Genomic DNA, 23,011 nt, shown 5'->3' with positions numbered 1-23,011 from the left:
AGAGAAGAAAAAAGTAGAAAATAAAAATCATGCATAAGACCCTTACCCAGGGCTAACTGCTACTAGCTTCTTGTTGGGTACCCTTCCAGAATCATGTATTCATTCACTTATTCACTCTCCTCTTTATTGCTCAGTATAAGCCTAAATAATTAAAATACTTAAATATTATTTATATTCTGCTCTCTTCATGATATAGTCCACATCAAGAAATATATCTTTATATAGCATAATTTGTAATGTTTACTGTTCTTTTATGTGATATTATGATTTCTGAACCAACACCACTGGATTGATTCTGACAATATATATCAAAAGTCATGGGAAAAGTGCATAACTTTTGACTCAGCCATTCAAGTTCTAGGAGTGAATCCTAAATAAATAATTATTGTGGTATACAAAGATTTAGCAAGAAAGCTGTTCACAGTTCTGTTTAAAATTGTGAAAGCAAGAAACAATGTAAATACCAATAATTAGGGAAATAATTCAATAAATTACAGTATTCCATTTTGGAATATTAATGCAACCGCACAAATAATCTTATATTGAAGGATACTCAGCAACATGGGAAAATTTTAAATGAATAAGCAATGCAATCCTGAATTTGTATGTTTTTAAAAAATATATGACATGTCTGAAACAATAAGATAATGTAACTTTTTTAAAAGATATGCCTTTAAAATGTCAGTAACACAAAATAGCTAGGAGTAATTTTTTTAATATGCAAGACCTTTGGGAGAGAATTTTAAATTTTTATTAAAAGTCATTTAAAAAGACCTAAAATAAATGGAGAATTATATAATGTTAATGGGTGAGAAGACTAAGTATCATAAAGATGTCAAACCTCCCTAAACTAATTTATAAATTCAATGTAATTTCATTAAAAGTTGATTTTAAAAATTCTTTTGGAAGCAAAAGTAGCCATAAATAGCCAAAACAATTTTGAAAAAGAACAAATTTTTTTTCAAGAAGGATTAAAAGTCAAAGTAATTACAAAGTTATGGAAAGTAAAACTGTGGTTTTATTGACAAATAGAGGAAAGAAATACCAAAGAGAGCTCAGAATCAGATTCTCTCTTAGAGAGGAACTTCATATAAAAAGGAAGTAGCTTTATAGATCAATGAGGAAATAACGTATTGTTTAATTAATCGCTCTGGGACAATTTGGTTATCCAAATGGAAAAAAAATAAAATTGTATTCCTACTTTTTGCTTTTTGGAAATTTCTGGAATTTTTTTCCAAATATTTTTGATCCACAGTTGCCTGAATCCGTGGATGTGGAACCCACAATACAAAGGGCTGACTGTATTTTATTCTTTTAATATTCTCAGTATTTTTGAAATTCATCTTGCTAGGGTTTGTTCTGCTGTTTGTTTGTTTTGTTATTTGTCCTTGTATCAGATGATTCTCTAAATTTTTTATTGGATTTAAATCAAAGAGTCACCTAGTACTGATTTCCTTATCCTCCCAGTGGTTTAATTTCAAAATATATTCCTTGACTATCTGACAGATGTGGATGGGCAATTTTCTGACCCATTACCACTATTTAAAGTCAGAAACCTACATCACTTTGGGAGTAAACAACACATCCATGTGAAGTGAATCAATTCCACATGTACAACATTTAATTTTGGGAAGTCCTCAAGTGAATAAATGGTGAACTGCAGTCCTGGAGCAAACATAGGTAAGTTATTCCAAAATCAATTATTATTAAAGAAAATCCTTAGAACTTATTTTTTTAATCTTTCATTTAATGAATTGAAACCACACTGAGAGACAGAGAGAGAGAGGGAGGGAATAAAAATGTGTGAAAATATGTTTTTTTTAAAAAAAGAGCTAATAATATCTGCCTGCAAGAAAGAATACCTGGAAAATTCATTATGAAACCATCGTACTACAACTAATATTTTATAGGAAATTCCCATGTATAGCAAAATGCATATTTTGAATCCTCAAGAAACAAAATAAGGAACATAAAACTATAGGCTAAAGGAAAAATAAAACAGGAATTATCCACAATAAAGATGCTATACCTAGAACTTCTCAAAACAAATATCTATAAAAAGTTTCAACAACCAACAAAATAGTTCATCTTACCTGTGATACTAAATATTACCCAAATAATTCAATAATGAGGAAATCTTATTTTAACTTAATAAATTTGGAAACGGCTTTTTTTTAACTTCCTAAAACTTGCTTTTCTTTGACTTAATGTACAGTTTTATTTATTTGTTATGATAGCTGTAGTATTTGGTGTCATTACTTTTTGTGCCTAAAATTGCATAATACATTTCCCCCAGGTCTATCCACTAGGCAAAAAGAGAGAGGGAGAAAGATGGGGGAGGGAGAGATGATTACCGTTAGTGGTGTTACTTCAGTCATGCTTAGTGATCTGAACAACAGACTAATGCCAAGAGAATGGTTTATCTAAACATTAAGATAAACCACCTCTTCTCCTTCTCCTATTAGCATTAAACTCACCATCAATAACAAATACTTACAAGATATCACTGTGCTATCAATAAAACAAGAATATGACACTCTCTGCTTCCAGAAATTAAAAAGCTAACTGCATAGACATGAGACGAATATATTTTTAAAATACAGTACTAAGTCGTTAGCTTGGCTGAACTCAATCTGGCACCTAGAAGGTGAATCCTATATCCCATTCAATTAAGTGTTCAAATAAACAAAGATATATTAAGTGTAGTACCAGGCAGCTGGCTGGGTGCTGGTGGAACCGCACAATCAAAGGACCAGAAGCTAAGGGTCGTGGGCACTCTACCACTCGAGAGGCCAGCCTAGGGATGAGACTCAGTGACAGTACTGAGGCCAGAGCTGAGTGGTCCGGGTATCTATGAGTGACAGTAAAGTCTAGACACAATTCTAGCAATGAGAAATGAGCAGTCAGATAAATAACTTAGTAGTCAAAAATCAAAGCTTTATGCAGATGGGATCATGCCAAAGATTAGAAATGAAAATGAGGAGGCAGAAGGTAGACAATGAAGTATATGTTAAAGTCAAGGGTGGGGCTTCCCTGGTGGTGCAGTGGTTGAGAGTCCGCCTGCCGATTCAGGGGACACGGGTTCGTGCCCCGGTCCGGGTGGATCCCACGTGTCGCAGAGCAGCTGGGCCCGTGAGCCATGGCCGCTGAGCCTGCGCGTCCGGAGCCTGTGCTCCGCAACGGGAGAGGCCACAACAGTGAGAGGCCCGTGTACCGCAAAAAAAAAAAAAAAAAAAAAAAATCAAGGGTGGTGAGGTCAAGCAGCAGTCAAGCGTCAAGATGGCAGAAACTGCTCTCTTGAGGTTGGAATTGGCTTCACACCAGTGTGTCCAGCTTGTCCTCAGGCTGGCAGGGTTCAGGATGCTCAGTACCTGGGTTAGCACCAGGATACTGACAAGCAGCTCACCTGACCTGATTAACACAGGGAAGGAATATAAGAGCTATTCAGAGGAAAAAGGTGATGACTTACAGGGAGTCCTAAACGAGTGAAAGAGAGGGGCTTTAGCCATCAGGGAAACTTACTACTAATAAAGAAAGTATTAATAACTAACTTCAGATTGAAGGGAGGCAGAAAGGGATAAGGTACATTCTGTGGTCAAAAAGCGGACCTGCTCGTTGTAGCCAAAGGTTTCTTAGGACAGTAGGAAAGAGAGTCTGAAAAAAAATAGGTGTGATTCAGAAGATAGAGAACTCTGAACATCAGGCTTGGCAGGAGTCTAAGTTATAGGTTCCTCGAGGCTAGGCACTACCTTTTATATATCACTGATTATCCAAGCTGAACTAAATACATAATAATTAATTACTAAATAATCCTTGATTAATTGTGACAGTGTAGAATTGAATTTTATATGGAGACTAGAATTAAGTACATAAGGCAACAATTGAATGTACTCTTTATTACTTCTGTAACCAACTTTTATGGAGGGTTCACTACAGGCCAAATACAATACTAAAAGCTATAGATTAGTTCTCACACAACCTTGTTAGGTAGATGTTATTATTGTCCTCATTTGGCAAATAAAGAAACTGGGGTTAGAGAAGTTAAGTATCACGCTCATGGTCATACGCGTCTAGACAGAGCTAAATTTTGAAACCATGGGGTCTGATTACCAAAGTTAAAGACATAACCACCATGCTACACCATATATGAAATATGAAACCTAACATTTGTGTGCCCACTTTAAATTATCGAAAGATAATTCATGCCTTTAACTCTCAGAAGAGCCTGATGAAGTAGTTAACGTTTTCATGCAAGTATGTTTTCTATGAGACTGGGACCCACAGAGAGAAAGAAATAAATCTAGTATGGGCAGGACTTAACTTAACTTGGCAATAGGACATATCCCCACGAATATCAGCCGGAAGTTGAAACCCCAAAGTACAAAGGGCCAGCCAGCAAACTTGAGCTTGCCTGATCCCTGGGAGCACTGAAAGATATCACTAGGGTCACAACTGGGGGGTAAACTGAGGCAGCAAGAATTTTTAGGCCAACTCCAATCCTAGGTCTCTTGAGGGAATGAGGGGGCTTGGTCACCTTTTATGTGAAAAATCTCTTTCCATCATTAGGTTATCTAGAGCTTATGCTCAGTGACCATGTTTTACCCTTGTGTCTCCAAACACCTTCACATAGTAAATGCTCAGTGAAGGTTATCTGTAAATGACTTAGGCTAAGAAGTTTGGACTTGACCTGGCATTTGTTAGGTAAAATTTTCTAAATAACAGTGCCAAAAATGTAATACAAAATAAATATAATAGTAACTAGTCTAGTCTTAAGCAAGCTTTTAAAGATATCAACCCCTAGGTACAAACTTTGTATGTTTCTCACTACCTTTTATTTGCTCAGTCAAGCTTAAACTAAACAATGTGTCACCTCCAGATATAACCAGAACATGTCTTTATAATGACTCCTCACTTTACCTTTAGTCTCTCTTAGGGCTGGCATATATTTCCGTGATTTCCAAGAGGTCTCAGCTAAAGTGTGTTGGTTTACGTCTACTGAATAAGTTTTCAAGGAAAACTCACCAGACTCCCTTGTGTGGTACTTAACCAGGTACTTCTCAAAATTCACTATCTTTTCAGCCTCTTCCTTTCTCTGTTCCACAAGGCAGACACTAGAAGGTTTCACCAGCTCCTGGGACTCAAGTCTTAGGCATGACTATTACATCTTTAATAACAGACAAGAATTTACTGATCTTCTCAAAGTCCTATCTCAACAAACTTTGTTCTTGAACTCTTTCTTTGATGTGGCTAAAAAAAGTGTAGTGATATTATAGCCATCTGCTCATATCACTATGGACATCAAACTCATTTTGGTGACACTCTTCACTCCAAAGAGACTGACTTTCCAAGCTAATCAATGAAGAGAATAGCTTTGTCCATTCCAACAGGTGTTTCCAGTTGCTGGTTGCTCTGCAAATTTAGCTTGAAATATAAATATGATTGCTAGTGAGGTGGTTCCTCATACTGGGAAACTTGTATACATACCTCAAGCTTTAAATTCTGACCCTCCCATCATAAGACACAAGATTTAAGATCTGAAAGATGCTCTAGAGACCACTCAGTCCTAAGCCCATATTTTTCAAAAGTGACAATTGAGTTCAGAAGAATTAAGTGATCTGCCCAAGGGTCTTGAAAGAGCCAGGTTCAGACTGGACCCTTAGCCAGGTCTCCTTTTACTTGACAAAGTTACCTTGTTTAATAGCAGAATAATCTAAATATTTAAAAAATAAAAACAGATGGGCTTTCAACAAATATTGCAACTGTTACCTGAAAATAGTGAAAACCCTTGGCCTGAAGGAGAAAATGTCCTTTTTAAATGACATTAAGCAATAGGAAGTAATTAAATATTAAGTAATTCTTTTTAAAATAACCATCACACACTCCATATAAATGTAATGTGGTACTTCTGCTGTGCAACTAAGCCAAATGCGTTGATTAATGTTTTTGTTGAAGAAGAGTAGTATTTTGTGCCCATAGTAATTGTTCCTAAGTCATAATTTGGTCTGTGTGACATTAGCATCTTACTTATACATGTGTCTACATTTCATGATGATCTAAATCACTCCAGGTCAGTAAGGCAGTGCAATACAATGAAAAGAGCCCTGAACCAGGTGTCAGGAGTCTTGGCTTCTGGTCTGAGTGGTTAACTAGCTGTGTGACTTGGACAAGAACAATGAGCTGAAAAACAAAGAGGTGGACTAGGGGATCTTTTAAGTTCATTCAGCTCTAAACACCGTTTATTATCCTAATCACAATCATTGAAACAAAATGTAAACACATGAAAATTTATGAGGTGTTAGGCTTATAGAATTTGAAAACAGCAATTTATTCATACAATTACTGCCCCCAAAGTTCTGCATTTTGTAAATTCTATTGACAGAAGGGGTCATTACATCATCTCAAAAATGATTTGCTTTTGCAAAATCAAATTATAGGAACAAGAAAGACCGATTTCTGGAATTTTTAAAAAACCCGTCAGCATTTCTTTTAACATTCAAGGTGAGACATGGTCATTCGTGAAAAGGTAAATGAAGATCCCTCTTCCTGTCCTTTAAAAACCAAAATGACCTCTAAATAAGCAATCAAAATTACTTCAGCATAAAACAATGAAATCAGTATTCTATAACTTATACAAAAGCAAAAGTATGATTGTCAGTGTTTCTTGGTTCATTTTATATATGCAGTGAACTTCTACTGAAATATTAAAATAGCCTTACATTTAATTGTTTTCTAACATCCATTCATAACCAGTTGTAACATACATGAAACCTACATCTAAATGAATTAGGGAAATACAGCACATCTGAAACAAGCCCATATTTTTCCAGAAGTACTGGTTCACGCCTACTTCTGGTTTTTTCCTGCCCTATTGTGTCCACTCATCATGTATGTAAAAGAGGCGCGAAGATAAAATTCACATCCATATTCAGCACCCCTCACACAGCTTGTCAGGAAAGCTAGATGGGGGATTCCTGCACTGAGTATGGGAAAAGGGTAAATGAACCTACAGGTCCCTTCCAAGTGTTAAGAGTCCATGACTCTCTAATTATTTTTCAGTTTCAAATCTGAAAAGTTCATATTTCTGGTTGTGATAGATTACAAAAATGGTTCCAGTTTTTTAACCTTTGCCAGATAACTCTGAAGGCCCCTCTCACGAAACCTAAGGACTCAGCCATTTGACGGGCATTGGCCCTTAGACATCAGCTGATAATGCAAGCAAAAAGCTTGAAATGGGCTTGTGATTTGGGGCTTGTTGTCTTTTGTGCCTCTGCCATTACTGGGAGAACACGCCTGGACTAGCCTGCTGGAGGATGAGAGGCGTGTGAAGCAAAACTCAGTCATCCTAGCTGCTCCAGCCAAAACAGCCCGCTGACCTCCCGACATATGAGTAAGCCCTGCCAATATCAGCAGCTTCCTAGTCTCTCCCTGACGTGTAATGGATGCTTCTTGTTGTATTGCCATTGAGATGTTGAGGTGAGGTTCTGCTATGTGGTGAAAGCTAATTCCTATACAGGTTTTAATTTCCAAGCAGATATTCTCCCTTCATTAGAAAAACAGGACTCTTGATGCTCAATCTATTCATAGCTCAACACTTACAGTGTACTTTCAGTTGTGCTCATTCATTCTATTAATTCATGCATGCTACAACTATTTCTCGACTGTCTATTAGATGCAGGCACTGATCTAAGCACTTGAAATACATCAGTGAACAAAACATACAAGCATGTTTTGTTTGTTTGTAAGCACCCATCTGGAGCTTATGCTCTAGTAAGGGAGACAGACATCAAGCAATAAATCATCTAATAATTAATTCTATGGTGTATTAGAAGGTGAAAATGCGGGATGTGTGGGCTGCGCTATTAAATGCAACAATCAGGATAAGCCTCATTGATAAATTGATAATGGAGCAAAGAATCTGAGGGAGGTGATGGAGTTAGGTGTCCAAATATCTGGGGGAATGACATTCCAGGGAGAGGGAAAAGCTAGAGTAATTGGTCCAAGACATAAGTGCGCCTGACACGTAAGAACGCTCACGTGGTTTAGGGTAAGTGGGAGAGAGAGGAATAAGAAAAGAGGCGAAAGAAGTAAGAATGGGGAGGAGACGTGGTCTTCTGGCCACTGTAATGACGTCAGCTGGGTGAACGGGGAAGCCGTGCAATGTTTTGAGAAGTGATATGATTTGATTTCCATTTTTAATGTATCTTTAGGGAGAATAGATGGTAGGGAAGCAAGGAAAAAAGCAGATAGGGCTTTAGCAATAAGCTGGGAGAAAGATGGTGGTGTTTCACGCCAGAGTGTCAACAATACAGGTGGTGAGAAGTGGTCAGATTCCAAAAATATTTGAAGATAGAACCACCAGAATTTCCTGAACATGAGGTGTGGGAGAAAGAGAAGCATCAAGGTTAACTCCATTTGTTTTAGCCTGAGCAATTCAAAAGATGAAGTTATTAGCTAGGATGGGAAGGATTGCAGATAAAGCATGTTTGAGGGTAAAGAACGGAAATTCAGGTTTGAACAAATTAAGTTTGAGATGTTTCTTAGACACTCAAGTGAGGAAGACACCTGAGAAGTTGTATACAGAAGTCATGGACTTGGGAGAAACTTTGGGCTAAAGGTATAAACTGGGCAGTCATCAGCATATAAATGGTATTTAAAGTCATGGGACTAGATGATACCAAAAAGGAGTGAGAAAAGACAGAAAACAAAAGAGACAGAGAAAATAACATGAATTCCCAACCCTGCCTTCTGAAAAAGCTTGGATTCACATGCAGCTACAAGTCTCACAGAATTGTTGGACTATCCCAAGAAAGAAATTCACATTTTCATTCTTAATTCATTGATTTGGTTCTCCTGTCATTAACATTAATAAACAGTTACTTCTGGCAAAAAAAAAAAGAGCCAATGTAGGATCAAAGGAAACCTAATTTTCTGGACTGGAAGCTCATCCCATCAATGAAACAAATTATAGTAACACATGACTATAAATATGACTATAAATATTAAACTTAGGCAAAAGGAAATATTTTATTTTCCAGCTCTTCATCAGGCATCTCAGTTATTCTGAACCCACAGCATACATTTCCCCATCTATATTATTATTTTTATTATTTTCTCACTTTAAAATTGTAACATTAATTTGCTAAATTTATTTATTGTTTTGGAATATTTCTCAAAATTAAATTGCAATGTTGTCACCAAAATAAAGACTAGTGACAATTATTACTTTATCTCAAATTTCTTCTTAATGTGTTACAAGGAAGCACAACCAAGATGGGTAGTGCATGAGTCCTGCACATCAATTAATTTCTGGTGACAATTTCCTTGTCTGAAAAATGAAAACCTTGCCACCAACACACTTCCAAGTTTATCGGGAGGAATTTTAACAAGTTTGTATAAATCTCTGGCATCATAAAATGATAAACAACAAAGCTCATTCATCATGAAGCTATATCCAGCATATGATGCCAAAAAGAAAAAAGCAGATGTGTCTGAGCCAGGGTTTTACTCTCCACAAAGGAATTAGATATTTATACTTAGTACTAGTGATAAAATTGCCATTCTTTTCCTTCCAAAAAAAATCTGTGCTGAGTATTTAGGTAAGATAGGAATTATTTTTAGGATAGAAGATCTACAGGCATACCTCATCTTATTGTACTTTGAAGATATTGTGTTCTTCACAAACTGAAAATTTGTGGCAACACTACATAAAGCAAGTTTATTGGTGCCCTTTTTCCAACAGCATTTGCTCATTTCTGTCTTCGTGTTCCTTTTTGGTAATTCTCACAATATTTCAAACTTTTTCATTAATATTATATTTGTTATAGTGATCTGTGATCAGTGGTCTTTGATGTTACTTTTATGACTTGCTGAAGGCTCGGATGATGGTTAGCATTTTTTAGCAATGAAGTATTTCTTAACTAGGTATGTACATTTTTTTAGACATAATGCTATTACACACTTAGTAGACTACAGTATAGCATAAACATTAACTTTTATATGCACTGGGAAGCCAAAAAATTTGTGTGACTCACTTTATATTTGCTTCATTGCGATGCTCTGGAACCAAACCTGATATCTCTGAGGTCTGCCTGTAATCACTAACACTTGTGTTGTACTTTATAAAGTACTTCACATGTTATGAATTGTGACCTTTACAAGAAACTTGTTAAGTATAAATTACTTATTTTTATTTTACATCTGAGGATAATGAAACTCATAAAAATGACTGTAACAGGATTGCTCAGCAAATCTGAGGGGAAGGCAGTATTTGGGCCAAGAATTCCATCTCTGAGGTTTTCCCCTTTCCACCAAACCAAGCTAGAATGCCAAGTTCTTGGATAATAATATACACCTTGGAAGTCAGATGGTCTGAATAACACTCTGGGTTGGACTAAACCCAGCAGCGGCTGGCCAAAGCTCTGAACTTCCACTGGCTGCTGGTCTTCCATTCTCATCTTCATCTTCCATCCTGGTCTCAACTTGTCTTCCAGATTTTTATTTGCCACTTCAGGTGCACATGTCCTCTTTGTACAATGAGGATTCTGATGGAAAGGACTAGGTGATTTATCCATGTTTGTACTCTTCATAATAGCTCACCCTTAAGCAGCCCTGAACAAATAACTATTTAAATGAATTAAGTCATTATTTCATGGGAAAAAAATTTCTTGATCACTCACTTTGTGACTTGATTAGTGCTAGATCAGTAGGCAGGACAGAGAGAGTCTCCACCACCGTGGAGTTCATGGATAGATGTTGAACAACTAACAATAATAGTGAGGAGGGCTCAGGGAAGAGCTGTTTCCTATGAAAGGGAGAACACAGGAAGCTAACCTAGTGTGGGGCAAAAGGAAGACCTCCCTGAAGAAGAGACATTTAATCTGCCACTTAAGGTTGAAGGGGAGGGAGACACATGAAAAGGAAACTGCAAGCTCGGCAGAAACCAGCAGCACTAAGGTGGGAAAGTGCATCCCCTAAAGCATGTCTTAAATCCTGCATCTTACTGAACCATCTTGGCTCAGGACCAAATCTAATAATGATGTTGGGATTTTCAGGGCACAGCAGGCATCATAAGAGATTAAAATAAATTTCTTCATGTAGATAAATCATGCACTGTTTTGGATCTTTAGGGTACTTTAATAAATGTATTCTGCCTTGCTATAAAAGTAGGAGGGGGCTTCCCTGGTGGCGCAGTGGTTGAGAGTCCGCCTGCCGATGCAGGGGACGCGGGTTCATGCCCCTGTCCGGGAAGATCCCACATGCTGCAGAGCAGCTGGGCCCGTGAGCCATGGTCGCTGAGCCTGCGCGTCCAGAGCCTGTGCTCCGCGACGGGAGAGGCCACAACAGTGAGAGGCCCGCGTACAGAAAAAAAAAAAAAGTAGGAGGTAAGTTTGTCGTTCTCTCTCTTTTATCTGAAATGAAACATTTTATTTCTTATGGAGAGGTTCAGTATTCTAATTGGTCTCTAGCCTGGTTCAGACACTGGATTCTTGTGAAACCAGTAGGAAAATGTTGTAAAGATTTATCTAGTCACAGCTGTTCTTTACAAGTAATTTCAAACTTTATAGTTGGCTATAACTGTACTTCCAGCTGTAAATTAGGTCTTTATTGGGTGGTATCTGGGGAGTTGTTATACAAGGTGTCATGAGGTTATGTGTGGTATCCCATACTGTGGAAAAAAAATAAATTATATTGCATTATGGCAAACACTATACATATAATTAAAATGAGATGTTCTCACAGCCTATAGTTTTACAATTTTAAAGCTTGTTGTAAAATTATACACATGTATAAACTGCCAGAAAGACACATGTTTTCATTTTATGCAGATGGATACTAACAACTGCTAAGGAATCTCTATGGGAAATTGTTATGGACTGAATTGTGTCTCCTCGAAAAATCACATTGAAGCCCTAACCCCAGTACCTCAGAAGAGTACTAAATTTGGATATAGTGTCTTTAAAGATGTAATAAAGATTAAATGAGGTCCTAAGGGTGGGGTCCTAATCCAATATGACTGGGGTCCTTAAAAGAAGAGAAAAAAACACAACGGATGCACACACACAGAGAAAAGGCCATGTGAGGGCACAGCGAGAAGAGGACCACCTTCTAGCCAAGGAGAAAGGTCTAGGGTGAAACCAAACCTGCTGACACCTTGATCTTGGACTTCCAGCCTCCAGAGCTGTGAGAAATCAATTTCTGCTGTTTAAGTCACCCAGTCTGTAGACTTTGTTATGGCAGGCTGAGCAGACTAACACAGCAGCAAACTAGTATAGATATATATTTTGCAGTCATAAATATACATGTACAAGTACATGCATGCACACATAGATTGACTATGTGCAGTAATTATCTAAAGTCCTATTTGAAAGCAGTGGGAAGATTTTTAGTATGTCTTTCCATGTTAAATTTTTTGTTAGATAAAAATGTATATGCGTAATTTATATTTATGCATCCAGATTGTATCTGGATGTTAATTAAGAAAAACAGAATTGTTTCTATGAAGTGGGGTCAATGTATGGGTACCCTCAAAGAAAAAAAAATGTTTTGGACTAATTTACAAGTTGATCATTTCAGCTTTTAGAGAGAATTTAAGAGTCTGGGCTTAATCTACCTACAATTTTCAAAGAAGAATATTAAACTTGGACTCTACTCTTTCAAAGTAAACTTTTTGCATGTAGCTGTTTTATTCCTGTCACTTATCAAGTTACCTTAAGAAGCTTTTTGTGAGTTTAATTAAGCCTGACTAATTCTCCAACAGTACAAAGAAAATGAATTCCTTAAATATTTAATCCATTTATGACTCAAAGTGTCATTTTCTGAATGTGGCTATTAAATTCTTGGAATTAATCATCCTTTGAATCAAAGCTGCTTTTTCAGACACTCAAGACATATAGTCACAGCTCACACAATGCGTAAATTCAACATTTCGACTGTTCATCAAGAGAATTTATTCCAAATGCTGTATTCAAAATCTCAACCGGTAGGTTTATTTATGGCCATTAACAAAGGAATCTTTGCCTATAAGCGCCATAACAATCAGGCATGATTGTTGCTTTTTCCTCTGTCTCCCCCTTTGTCTAAGTGTTAATGAGTTAAAGGTTAGCTTCCCTCTATTTGCACAATTGCTACTCTTTTTCATGGCCACTTTGTTCTCCTTAACTAATCTCAAGCCTCCTCTCCAGAAAGATTTTTTCCCATTCTGATCAGCAGGCAGCACCATCATAGGTCTGTCTCTCTCCTTTATATCATCCTAAAACACTGGATGCACCCATTCCTTTATTTCAATTACACATTTCCTCTTGTTCTCTCCCAGTATTTTGAAGGCTCTTCAAGACTAGAAGTGTTCTTCAAGACTAGATTCCAAAGAATACAAGGAGATCAATCAGGCAACCACATTTATGGAGCACCTAATATTCCCAGAACCAGACACTGGATTCCTGTATAAGAAAACTGGAAGACTGGATACATGAGGAGACAGAAAACCACACATACACACACCCACAGCACAAATACACGGGCACAGATCCCGACCACCTCGTGATGCTAGTGCTCAGAAATCACTGCATTTTTCCCAGCTCCATACTGGACACTGAGATTATGGGAGCTGCTAGTTAACTCAACTTCTAAAGGAGAAAGCTGCCTTTTGATTGAAATTCAAATTCCCTAAGGGATGTGAAGGGATTGAAAGATGACAACCTAGCTCTTTAGCTTTCACATGTACAAGTCTCGGTGTAAGGAACGTTTCTTCCCAGATACGGTTTTCTAGCATGAGGAATGTAAAGAGTAACTGAAACATATTTCTATAATAATTCGCTGAGCAGTCTTCTTTTCCTTCCACCACCACCTCCCACACAATTTTGATTTTAAATATAATTACTTACATTGAAAATAGGAAACACAAAATGGTGTGTTCGGATTTCTTATTTTTTAATAAAATGAGTTATAAAAAATAGTTTTGTTGTGAAGAAAAGTGAGAATAGGAAAAAGATTAATTAGAAGAGAAATCACTCCACTCCCGTGGTGACTAGAATGGAAATGGCCAGCAGTGGGTGGGGGACAAGGACCTCATGGCGGGTGCCCTGGGTCCAAGGTACCTACCCCCTTTCATCATGCCCACTTCGTAGCACTTGCGTAGCCGGCAGGCCTGACAGCTCTTCCTCCTGTTTTTATCAATCGTGCACTGGTTGGTAGCCGGACACATGTAGTCATTATGTCCTATCGAAAGTAAGAGGACAGAATTAGTATTATTTCAGGAAATTTAGTTGGTCGGAATCTACAGGGAAGCTGTCTGTGGGATGTTTTCACATCTCTTCTTTGGCCTTTCTATGTTGCTGCCTCAACCCATCATCCTTTTTTGTGTCCTTCTTGCGATGTTAAAAATAAAAAAACAACTCTCCCACAACTAATTTCTGCCTCCCCAAGTTGCTTTGCGAGTTCTTTGGGCAAATCCCCTTCAGTTCACACAGCCTATATTTGGGGGCACGATGTTTTACATATATATTCTCAAGGTTAAGCTTTCTCAGTAGATAAGGACTTTTTTTCTTTTTGGACCCAGGCCACCCACCAAAATTGTTGTCCAAATAGAGCTGTTAGAACTTTCAGACAGAGGGTTTCAAAGTGGCCTGTCTTAAAATATAATTTAAAGAATCTTTAAGCAGATCTTCAAACGCAGCGCAGAACACCTACATTCCAGTTGGGGGGTGGTGGGCTGTGGTGGTGACCAAGGTCGGTCCTTAAGGTAGTAAGTCAGTCCACCACTCACTAGCTGGAGGACACTGAGCAAGTTGGTTAACATCCTTAGGCCACACTTTCCCCCCGGCACCGCTGCATAACATATTCTAAGAACTAAATGTGAGACTACATGTCACGGGCTTAGCACGGTGCTCTGGGAAGGGCAAACACTGAACGAATATTAGTTGTTGTTGCTGTTATTTTATTCTAAATCCTCTTTCTTTTCTCTCTTGTTTATTGAATCTCTCTCGCTTCAATGCTTCCTTCTAACTGGCTTTTTTTCCCCAAGGTTTATTAAGATATAATTAGCATATAATATTGTGAAATTTGGGGGGGACCTATGAGCTTCATGAACTTGGATGTCCAAATCTCTCCCCTGTTTTGGGAACGTTCTCATCCATTATTTATTTAAATAAGCTTTCTATCCTTTTCTCCCTCTCTTTCCCTTCTGGTTCTCCAATAATTCCGAAGATTGTTTCTCTAATGGTGTCCTGTAATTCACAGAGGTTTACTTCACCTTATTGGCTTTTATCATGTCATGCAAGTCTGACCCACAAAAAAGGTCTCCCTTGATCCACAGCACTTTCGAACTTCTGTCTTTTATCCTGTCCATCCTTCTCAGCTCAACACCTAACAGATGTCTGCACTGGAGGTCTTTTTCCTCCTTTTCTCCTGCCTGGCTCAACCCACATCAATCTGTTTTCCACCTTTGTTGCTCCACAAAAACAGCTTCCCGGAAACAGCCAATGACTTCTGTTGCTGAATTCAATAGATACTTTCAGGCCACATCACACTTGACCCATCAGAAGCACCTGACAGTTCCTTCCTTCCTCTTGAAACATGCTTTTTTCCCTCGGCTTCTGAAACAAAAAATGCTCCCAGCATTCTGGGAGGTTCCTTCTACCTCTCAAGCTGGAGATTCCCAGAGTTTGCAGATTTGCCTCCCTCCATGCCACAACAATCCAGAACTGCACAGGGCTCAATGCCAGGCCCTTTCCTCTTCTGTGACTCTGAATTCTCCCACCAGAAAATCCATCTCACGCCTACGGCTTTCATCACCACTAAATACAGATGACGTACAGTCTTAAACTCCCAGCCCAACCCTCTTCTCTGAGCTCTGGGGACAGTTATCCAATTGCCCACATGAAGTTTCTGCTCTAAGATTTAGAAGTCACCTCCATTTCGTTATCCTTCAGAAGAAGTCTGGTTGATAATGTACAGAATATTAAACTTCACAAATTAAAAAGTATTATTGGCATGTTTTTATAAAGCAGCCCATTTATATGAGTCTAAATACTTGCACCTCTTGGGAAAACATCCTGAATTAGACTAAAAAGATGATACATACTATTTTAAAATATGTTTTCCATTCACAAAAAACAGTGAGTGTATATTCAGATTCTCTTTTAAGTCTCCATTTTTCTCATTTACTAAGGGCAAGACTCAACATGTAGTGAAATGTTTTAACTACAGACCTCTTTGCTCTTTATTCAACTTAAGGGTCAGCCCAATTAGAATAGGGTGGAGTGGGGACTTGATAAGAAATGTTGGTCTCATAAAACTCGATTCTCTATCTTTAGATATACATTATAAAAGTCACTGTATAAACAGGCTTCACATTAAATTAACATCTGCATTCTTCTATTGCATAAGAGGAATCAACAAACAGAGTTAAAACCTTGTAACTTCAGTAAGAGACCACACACTGCCTCGAACACCCAGGCATAGTTATTACTTTTAGAATCTTCCCTATTAACAGGGGCAAATTGAGGAAATAATAGAATCAGAAATAAAATTTATCTGGGCAGATATAAACTCTAGGCAAAAGGTGTATTCTTCTGACACCTCAAAGAAACTCTTAGTGTTTGGTCTTCCATGATGTTTATGTAGTACATGTTGACTTATTTTAACTCTTAAAATATAAGTTTATATCAGAAGAAAACAGTTAATAATAATTCGAACCAAAAATTACTTTGATTCACTTTCTTTCCCAAAAGCCAGAAGTTCTGCAAGCCAGAAGATGGGAGAACTGAATTGGGTCTGAAGTCAATGGTTAAATCTTATGTTTGGATTGGACAGCCATCGTAGATATGTATCTTTAAAAACCAAGTGAAATTCCTGAACTAACATGTTTAACACATAAAATATGCAGGATTTGTACAATCGAATTCATCCCTTAACAAAAATAGATGCACAAGAGAAGCAAGTTCATAATGCAAACCTTTTGTGACAAAGCTGGGCTTTCTCCTACCTAACCTACGTGAAAATTTAGAATTGACAAATTGGCAACAAGAAAAAGTTAACAAGTACTTGTTTCATATAAACAATTAAACCAATTCTTCTTAACCAAACACCATTAACAACTATTTGTAAGTCTTCAACTTAATCAGAAGAAAGGAAAACATGGAAGTTTTTTGTTGCCTAATGAGTATAATTTTGTAAAGATGTGCTCTTAAAGGAACTGATTTAAGTTTCTTAAAGAAGAAATTTCTTTTTAAATGTTATTATTTGGTCTTATAAAAATAATGGAAGAGAAAATCTTATTGAATTAGAGTTCATTTAAAAAAAAAACTCGCACCAACTATCTTAATGAAACATACAGTGTCTTTACTGAAGAGACTGAGGAACTCTGTGTACCTGTGACCAGATCAGCCCAAAAGTTCCTCTTGCATAGAATGAAGCGCAAGAGGCCAAATCCAAGATGTGAGCTGCAAGTGAAGGTTTGGAGAAATAATCACTGGGTTTTTTTTTTTTGCCCACCAAAAACTAAAGCCTTTGAGCTAATGTAGGGTTTGAATAATAGGAAGTGGGGGTGGGAGAGGAGATGAGGCAAGTGAACCATAAGCAGAAAACGTGAAGAGTGGGGAGAGGAATTACTAGGAATTGCCTGTAAGCAGGGATTACCAGACTCACCCACGGCTCCAGGGGCCTCCCACAGAGCTTTTCCCCAGGCCTCTCTGGGATTCTTTTCCTTGACTTTTCATTTCCCCCTTTCTTCTTATTTTCCCTCTTTCAGCTATTTTTGCATTATTACCATCACACAGAAAGTCTATATTTGTTCGTTACAAAAAATAAGCAATGGCCCATATTCAGAGATTCTAAAGAAATATAACAACAGACCAAATTAAAACAAGCAGGTGAGGATGTGGAGAAAAGGGAACCCTCGTGCACTGTTGGTGGCGCGGCTGCTGTGGAAAACAGTATGGAGGTTCCTCAAGAAATTAAAAATAGAACCACCATACAATCCTGCAGTGCCACTTCTGGACATGTATGCAAAGGAAATGAAATTGTTATCTCGAAGAGATATCTGTACCTCCGTGTTCATAGCAGCACTGTTCACAATAACCAACGATGGAAACAACCTATGTGTCTGTTGACAGATGAACAGATAAAGAAAATGCAGAATATATATAATGGAATATTGTTCAACCTTAAAACATAAAGAAATCCTGTCATTTTCAACAAGGTGGATGAGCCTGGAGGGCATCAGTTAAATGAAATAAGCCAGACAGAGAAAGATAAATACTGCATGGTATCACTTCTATGTGGAATCTGAAAAAAAAAAAAAAAAAAAGTCAAACTCATAGAAACAATAGAAAAGTGATTGCCAGAGGCTGGGGTGAGGGAAATGGGGAGAAGCTGATAAAAGGGAACAAACTTTTAGCTGTAAGATGAATAAGGTCTGAGGAGCTAACGTATAACATGGTGACAATAGTTGATCGTGCTGTATTGTTTAATTGAAATTTGCTCAGAGAGTAAAACTTAAATGTTCTCACCCAAAGAAAAAAAGCAACAACAAACAAACAGAGAAAGAAAAAAGTAAATATATGAGGTGATGGATGTGTTAACTAATTCAAAGGGGAGAAATCCTGTCACAATGTATACATATATCATATCATCACAATGCACACTTTAAATATCGTACCATTTTGTCACTTATACCTCAGTAAAGCTGAAAACAATAACATAAAACAAGCAGTAACCTGAGAGGAATTTAATAGTGTGTATCTTTCCTTTTGTCACCCTTTTCCCTCAGTGCTTTCTGGCAGTCACCTCAGACCAAATCTCTTTACCAAGCTTCCCACACCTGCCCCCAGTTCATTTAGACTCAACTGTCTCACAGACTCTTTGAGATGTATGTGTCCCAAACTTAAGTGACCATCTTCTCTCCTCATTCACCTGTTCCTATTCACCAACACACCATGATGCCTGAAACATGCGTGTTGTTCTAGACTCTACCCTCTCCCTCACTCAAACCCCACACACACATAGTATAAACACCTACCAAATCAATTATTTTAAAGTTCTTTTTCAAAGCCCCATCAGCTTTGTCCTGGGCCCGCCATCACTACCATAGCCCCAAGAATTTCCCACCCAGGTTATCACGACAGCCACAGCCTGCAGCCTTCCCCTGCCAATCATGCCCCACCACGTTGCCAGAGGGATTTTTTTTTTTATGTCTCTTCTGTAAAATGTTTTTTTTTCATCTTTATTGGAGTATAATTGCTTTACAATGGTGTGTTAGTTTCTGCTTTATAACAAAGTGAATCAGTTATACATATACATATGTTCCCAGATCTCCTCCCTCTTGCGTCTCCCTCCCACCCTCCCTATCCCACCCCTGACAGAGGGATTTTTATAAAATCACGCACCATCATGTCAGTAACCCACTTTAATAGTCTGATGTTCCTCAAAGTCCTCAGGATAAAATCTAAATGCCTCAAGACAGCTCACCAAGCTGTTCCTGATCAGCCCTTACCTCCTCTCCTAGCCTTCTCTCACCACCCTCTAAGTCACATCCAAGCTCTAGCTGTGTCTTTCTGTTCATGTTGTGCTCCTTCTCACCCCTTTGCACATGCCCTTCTTTCTTGTGGGAACACACTTCTACTCTCAGACCAATTGACTCCTACTCATATTTCAGGTGTTATCAGTTGAGATAGCAATTCCTCTGGGAAATCCTTTCTGCCCCTCCAGTGATGCCTGTCTTTTGTCCTGTCATAACACCTACCACATTGCCCTTTAATTGCTGTTTCAACCCCCAGGTCACTTTGGGTTTGACAAGGAATGGACTATCTCTGTCTCATTTGTCACCAGGTATCCTGTGCCCAGCACATTACCAAGGCACAGAGTGGAGCTCAACATATATTTGTTATCGGAACAAAATGGAATCCCTAAGCTCTGTGTTGCCCCTCCCTCGCCCCCTGAACCCCCTCTGTGGAGCACAGGCCTCCTGAGGGGGCAGACTGGAGTTGTATAAAGGAAGACGGTGACCCCCAACAAAGCAATGGTCACTACATCCCAGGACCCCAAAACTCAGGTCCACAAAATCAAGACTTGGTCCTACGGGACGAAACCAGCAGAGGGAGAGGCAAGTCTGCTCTTCAACACTGGATGGGGCCAGACATTAGCATAAAGGAGCAGGTCTTCACAGATGTGACAGGTCAGGAAGCGAGAAGTAAGAGCTTGGATTACCCATGAATTATCTCCACCACTATTTCTATTCTGATGCCTTGCTGGTTTTCTAAGATGAGTGTATTTTATGACTGCCCCCAAATAAAAATCAACACATTCGAATTATTTCAAAGCTTGTTCTTTATAGAAATGTTTTTGTGAATTTTATTTTATTTTTCCCTCTAACCTTTTCGTTATGTATGCATGTTAATATGGTTCCTTTTACTAATAGTGATTTCTTTTAGGAGTGTTTTAACTTTTTTGGAACTTCTACTTTACGACTTTTCTGAAGTTCAGTTCTACAAGGTGATTAACAATTTCTTCCTCTCATCTCCCCCCTCTCACTGCCATCACCAAGAAAGAGAGAGCAGGGAGTATCTGGGAACTCTCTGTACTTTCCCCCTCAATTTTGCTGTGAACCTAAAACTGCTCTAAAAAATAAAGTCTTAATTAAAGAAGGTGATTATAAACCAGTAATAATAAAAAAGTTGGAAACTTGGCCTTTCATTAAAATCTATTAAAAAAAAAAGAAAGAAACAGATTTAGCTGTGAAAATAATGGGTCCCTTTTATTACTTCCCATAAAAAATTTTAATTCTTATAAATGAATTATTAACAGCATCAAAGTATTAGTAGGGAAGGAGGTATATCTTAATTGTAGGGTTTCCTACATATAAAATACATGGACCCTTCAGTAACTGAAGCTAAAATACAATGTGTACTGCTCGTCTTAATAGTTAAAGATATTTAAAATATTTGCTTCAATAATATTACATAAATCTGAACATCAACTTGCCTCAATAACAGTTCTGTGATAGGTATGTAGTGTACTTTTTTTTTCTTCCTTTTTTACTACTTTCTAACTTGTGGATTCAGAAGTTGTACTTGAACTGTGCTTTCCAACTATTTCTATCACTGACACATTTCAAAGTTTGAAGGAAGCACACACACAGATTTAAGTCATAACCAGAAAAACTTCAAATTATATGACATCAACTCTTATTTTATGATTTTTTATAAATGAGCTCAGTAAAAATATACACAGTTCCCTGGGGGAAAAATGAATTAAAATCAAGAAGACTGATGAGGTCAGGCAAAAATCCAAGCATGGTAAGGAATAAGCACTTAGCATTTTTTATCAAAATATGAGCAGTTAGCTAACTGTTCATATTTTTAAGGCATGGAAATGAAAATGAATTCTCAAGTTAAAGATAAATTAACTCTCCAGTGTTTAAGCAACCACAAATCAAAAAAAAAAAAGTCAACTTTAGTTAATCTTATCTGAAAGTCTCATTGTATGGTTTCAACAAAATAGTATTTCATTTTCAAAGTCCCATTCTTTTATACCTGATTAATCCATAAATTTAGCTAGCATCTATAAAGCTTGGTCACCTTTTCATTAAAGGCCCATTGAAATTAGAATTTGAAGTATCCAAGAGCCGTACACAAATTGTTTAAGATGCCAGATAAGATGACAAAATCAGTATTTCTTTCTCCTTCTAAGAATCAATATGCATTTATAGAGTGTTAAATACAGTTTCAAATTTGATATGGAATCACAGGATCGTATACATATTTGGCCAAGAGGAAACCTCTAACTTTTTGTTTTATCGTGAAAAATTATACTTTTCTTGAGGTGTTAAGGTACAGAAAACATGTCAAAACATAGTTTTGAGCCTTAGCATTGGAAAAATAAGGGTTTGCTCATGAATTTTCAAAGCACTGCAATATAAACAAGCAACGATCCCAACCTGAGTGGGGGCTTCCAGCTACAGCCCCTCCTCAGCTTGTTCATTTCACACTTGTGCATGAGATCGTATGACCAAACATTCTTGCTTCTAAGAAAACTGACTCATTTGGGTACTGACCATGATGTGCCAGGCACTGCGTTATACACGGATTATTTCATTTAATTCCCCAGCAACTCTATGAGGAAGGGATTATATTTATCTCCATTTTACAGATGTAAACCTATGATAAAAGTTAAAAAGCCTGCTCAAAACCACACAGCAAGCAAGTGGCAGAGATGGGTTTTGAAGCAAGGGCTCCCTTACTCCAGAGATTGAATTCTTATTCATATATGGAAGGCTCAACTTCCCCAAAGGACAAGACCTTCACTCAGGAACTGTATCTACTTTCCATAGGCAACAATGGTAAGATTCTCTGCAACTGGTTGACCACTGAGTATTCTGCTTCTTAGAAAGCTCATGCATGAGAAAGTAAAAAGTGAGGAATTAATAAGACCAATGTTATTGTCTTCTATTTAACTATCTGAAAGAAAAATACTGTGCAAGGCCAAACCAATATTGAATTCTTTTGGCAATAACATTTCACTTAGATGACAGGGATGAAATGAATGGTCCAACTCTCCTGGACATGACTGTACAAAGGAACAGAAGTCTAGTCCTCCCTTACACTCCAAGGAAAATATTGACTTCCTGCATTATCTCCAGCTACTCCAACCCTGACTCATGAGTGCTGCTTGATCTTAGCAGTGTCCATACATTCATTGACTGTGACCAAAGGAAAGAAGTGTTATGGGAGTTGCTGGCTAGCACTGAAGAACCAGTCCAAACGGTGATGCCGTGGGGCCCCGCTGGCAAAAGGAAAAAGAGGACTGGCAGGGAATCTTGTAGAAATGAGAGTTCAAAAGGGTTTTTTAATGAAAACGGGAGTGTATAATTTTCATTAAAAAAATGAAGAATCCTGAAGTATTCAAAGTTATGCCAAGGAAAAACTCATATCAAAATATGCACTAATATCTCTGAGTAGTAAAGTAGATGAGGCAGAGAGAAGATGTGAAGAAGTTTGAAATAGCTTTGCCAAATTCT

At 37.7% G+C, this 23,011-nt stretch overlaps 1 protein-coding gene across 1 annotated transcript in view; it reads right to left on the bottom strand.

Annotated features, from left to right (window-relative positions):
* Positions 1-23,011, bottom strand: part of ESR1 (estrogen receptor 1) — a 254,813-nt gene that overhangs the window by 173,616 nt on the left and 58,186 nt on the right. Inside the window, exon 4 of the mRNA XM_081251428.1 lies at positions 14,098-14,214. Within this exon, the coding sequence (XP_081107554.1) occupies positions 14,098-14,214 (117 nt within the window). The remainder of the gene's footprint in view (positions 1-14,097; positions 14,215-23,011) is intronic.

This window comes from Mesoplodon bidens, assembly GCF_964165515.1.
Source record: "Mesoplodon bidens genome assembly, chromosome: 12".
NCBI classification, from domain to species: domain Eukaryota; kingdom Metazoa; phylum Chordata; class Mammalia; order Artiodactyla; family Ziphiidae; genus Mesoplodon; species Mesoplodon bidens.
The sequence above is the reverse complement of the archived record's forward strand: the minus strand, read 5'-3'. Positions and strand labels throughout refer to the sequence as shown.